Source organism: Choristoneura fumiferana, chromosome 7, assembly GCF_025370935.1.
Source record: "Choristoneura fumiferana chromosome 7, NRCan_CFum_1, whole genome shotgun sequence".
Lineage (NCBI taxonomy): Eukaryota > Metazoa > Arthropoda > Insecta > Lepidoptera > Tortricidae > Choristoneura > Choristoneura fumiferana.
This window is the reverse complement of record NC_133478.1, coordinates 7139261-7143759: the sequence shown is the minus strand read 5'-3', so window position 1 is coordinate 7143759 and position 4499 is coordinate 7139261. Positions and strand designations below refer to the sequence as shown.

Genomic DNA, 4499 nt, shown 5'->3' with positions numbered 1-4499 from the left:
GTATTATTTTTGGTTAGCCGTGCGAGTCCTTCGAAATACAGGCACTTACCCGCAAAAATGACCCTATACTTCAGTTTACTCGTGACCACGGCTACTGCAATGTGGCCCAAAACGTCAAGGTACTCGTTTGTTAGCGTAATAAGTCCAGAAGGCCTTACTGTCACATACCTATTGGCACTTGGAATCAGGATTGTTTTCACCCCTTCTTTCTGTCACACGGTGAACGAAGAGGTTAGAGAGAGATGGTGAATGCGATCGCGAATGTCAGTGCGTTAGACAATACGGTTACCGGTTGTGGTAATATTTATGACTGAGAATCACGAATGTTTAAAGCATTATGTTCAACCAATGTTTATTAATATCGCCGCGTCTTTGCTGAGCTCGGTCGTCACATCTTGATTGACAAATGACATGCGAGCTGAGAAAGGTCAGATATTGTTTTCATTTACATTTTGGACAAATGAAGTATTTGTAAAACATCGGATATGCGGTAGTAACTGTGAGTCGCATAACTTTTATCAGTTTTATTGGTATCCTAATGATGACATTAATTATCATGTCGTTTTTTGAGAAAAAACTCACAAAGTACATTACACCACAAAAAAAATGTTCGTTCTTAAATGAGAAATTTTAAATATTTACTGAGCAAAAATTTTTTTTTAATTTGTTATGTTTGCTCTCAATAGACGATATTGTGTAATTGTTATCGCCCGTTCTGTTAGCTTGAACTTGACTTCACACGCTACCGCGTGTCTAGTTCTTCTTTGAGTTTACGCATTTATTTGTAGACAAATAAATTTGCATATTTTACAACTACTTTGAATCTAACTACATAACATACTACATTAAGTCATTTCAATCATCATCGGTCACTCAAGTAACAATGGTGATTTGTAGTTAAAATCATCATCATCATTCTAGCCTATATACGTCCCACTGCTGGGCACAGGCCTCCTCTCAGAACAAGAGAGCTTGGGCCATAGTTCCCATACGGGCCCAGTGCGGATCGGGAACTTCGCACGCACCATTGAATCGCTTCGCAGGTTCGTGCAGGTTTCCTCGCGATGTTTTCCTTCACCTTTGAGCTTTGCGGTGGAGGTAGTTAAAGTAAAGTAAATTAAAGTGAATAAATACTTTTTACTTTACTTTACTTTAACTACAAATAACCATTGTTACTTGAGTAACCGATGATTGAAATGACTTTATGAGCCAAAGATAGTATTAGTAGAGAAGTTTACAACTGAATTGACCTGCCGTTATGAGTACATAAGTATTTAGTTTACATTAGTGCTAAGAGTGTACACTTTTACATTTAAATTTAATTGTTACTTAATCCAGAAACATTAGGTACGCTGTAAGCAGTTATAGATTTTATTATCCCAAAATATGTAATACCGTAACTTTAGTTCCACTGCACGCTTATTTAGTTATATTAGAATTATAACATAAACTAAAACATTAAATTTACTTCAGGTCTCGTCAAAAAAAGAATCTATGACGAAAATCCCGTGATTTTTCCATGCATGATGTAACTAACCCGTAAATCTGAAAACTGAAAAAGCGGCGTTCCGAATATATTCAATTATAATTTGATTATTTTCAGGGTCACTAATCGGTCGTTATAGAAATAGAGTCATTCAGATATTCATGCACGCTTTGCTGTGTCAGATATTGATGCTGATGAAGTACGGAAAGCACTTAATACTGGGTGTGACCTGTAATATGAGCAAATAATTAAAACATAGATCATACTCGTCAAACTGAACGAATCAGTTCAGCGACTTTTAAATATAATTAGAATTTTAAATTTTATTACGCTTTTAAGTTTATTCGAAGAAGCAATGTAACGCAAAATGCTTGATGTTTGTAGCGTGACAGGCGACGTCAGTTGTGTTCTAGGATGGCGTACATTGATAGATATAGTTATTTATTTATTTTAAAATCGCTGAACTAATGTTGTTCAGATAGACGAGGACGACCTATGTTTTAATTTTTTGCTCGTATTACAGGCCACACCCGGTATAATGTTTATTAAGCGCGTGTTATACTAAGTTACTTTAACGATAGCCAATGTCAAACCAGCCGTCAAATCAAAGCTAATAAATGAGTGATGACTGGTTTGACATCTGCTATGTTATGGCTATGTTACCATGCAACTCACGCACGATAGCGTTTTTAATAATTCAGATTAATTAAATTCTTCAAGAAGCTTACTCATAGAAATTGGTGAAAAGTAACAAAATACGATAGCAAATTATCAAATAATCACTAGGTATACGGATTAAAATATATACGAGTACCTATAAGATAAAATTGAAGTAAGATTGATAACGTCTTGTCTTTCATTCCGGCTGGACTTGATTTAGATTTCCATATCCGCTAATACCTTCTACTGATAACGCCATCAGCCATTAGAAAGTGTATGAAATTGCTATTGGCACCTACCTGGGAATATGAACTACCTATTCTAATCGTGTCGGTGCATTTCAAATAAGTCTAAGCCTTCAAAAACTCTTTCACTTAAAAAAGTCTTTTGCATAGAGAACATACATAATGGTAGGAACTAATTATAAGCGATTAAGGTATGTATTATATGAGTTTAGACACAATTTTCAATTTTACTTGACCTAATTTGCAAAATTATTTCAATACCTATTTACGCAAAGTGTATCCTATTATTATAATAAATTTGTGAAGATGTTTGGATGTTCGGATGTTTGTAGTTCATTACGTCTAAATCTAAACCACTGAACCGATGTAGATGAAATTCGGTATACCTACAGATAGTTTTTACCCCGAAAAATTGCATAGTTCCCGTGGGATAGCGATAAACGCGTGTAACGGCTTAGTATTGAATATGGTTCAGATAGTATTGGAATAATTTCCTGGATAAAAATAAAACTTGTACTCCGTCAGAAAATGTTGTTGTTGTTGTTTGTTGTAGTACACTTATATTTTCTTTTGTCAATCAAATAAAAAATGACCAAGATGACGCGCGTCAAAGTTCGGCGTGGGCCTATGATGTCACGTCATGCGACACGTTTTAGCACGCACCGCACGCGCTACTTTAACCGGCTATATTTTCGTCATTTTTTGTTTAAACGACAAAAGAAAAAATACTTGTCCAATATTTTATGACGAACTAATTAGAATGTTTTAGGACACGACCCTATTGTATTTGTTAACATCAAACTGATAGAGCTCTGAAGCGTTTCAAACGTCATCTATCGCATTTTATGAAAATCCATACTAATATTATAAATGCGAAAGTGTGTTTGTATTAATACAAAACTAAAGTGAATGTAACGAGAGCACTTTACATTCTTTAAAATTCCTTGCTTGCTCCCAATAAATGTTATTAGGTAACCAACTGTAGCCTGACACAGTTTGTTCTGAACATAGTTCAAGCCAGGAGTCGAAACAGGCAGGTTATTTCAAACAATACCCTTTTCTTACTGTTTCTAGTAATTCATAAGTACAAGTAAGTTCATAAGTAAGTAAGTGGTGGGTAAATTACAACTTTTTACTATTATATATATTTTCAGGGGTAGTCTCCGAAAAAGATCAAGAACTTCTGCTCTAGTTATGGGTATTTACTAAGGGTCTCTATTTATTCGGACACAACAAACAGAGACGGCAACACTATCTCCCACATAAAATTTATCAATGAGTTCTTAAACAGACCCTAAAACTATTAACACTGGTACTAAGAAATGACTGAGTCCTACTTACTATTATAAGTAGCAGTTACTAATACTAACAAGTGTACAAGTAAAAGTACTAATACTATTGTACACGTAAATGTATAATATGCTCTATTTACAAACAAAACTAAAGTATTTACCAGCGCAAACCACTGCATCCTGCGTCGGTGACGTCACTCGCCTTCTGTCAAAAGAAAACAAACCGTTTAGAGTCCGTCATCCGACACAACACAACACATCACAAATCACACACGTACTGGGTCCGAGTATATGGCCGGTATACCGGTGAGGAGAGCAATGGATTCGCGCACGACTATGTCAGCTTCTTTTATACCTCGGAAATGTTAAGATGCGCCTGAGACGGTGTTCGGTCCGAAAGCACGCGCGGTGTGAGCGCAGCCGCTGTACGACCGAACAAGGTGCACACTTTCACTGGGGTGCAAAAAAGTAAATTTCAAGACGGACTTTTTTACTTATTTTCATTTTATTTTTGATGGTTTTGTTAGTTAAGGCGCTAAATCTATTTTGGCGTACAACAAGCTGCTGCAATTGTGCATTCGCTCTATTTGACCGTTGAACTATTTTATTAATCACAAAAATTACATTTGTTATTTGCAATTAAAAGTGTGCCATACAAAAATTGGTGATTAGTTGCTAATAGTAATAAAGGTATGTCTGCTATAATAAATTTTTAGCAGACATACCTTTTGTATTATAAAGCTACATTAAAAAGGGATTTTTTCAAACTCCCGCGAAATTAGAACTCTTTATCTAACAACTAGTGACCCACCCCGG

The 4499-nt window shown here is 35.6% G+C and overlaps 1 protein-coding gene across 1 annotated transcript in view; it reads right to left on the bottom strand.

The window, feature by feature from the left end:
* The window catches only part of LOC141429591 (uncharacterized), a 10931-nt gene extending 6909 nt beyond the window's left edge, over nt 1-4022 (bottom strand). Inside the window, 2 exon segments of the mRNA XM_074089976.1 lie at nt 3845-3888; nt 3962-4022. Of these exon segments, the coding sequence (XP_073946077.1) occupies nt 3845-3862 (18 nt within the window). The 5' untranslated portion in view covers nt 3863-3888; nt 3962-4022.
* Nucleotides 4023-4499: the final 477 nt, after the last annotated feature.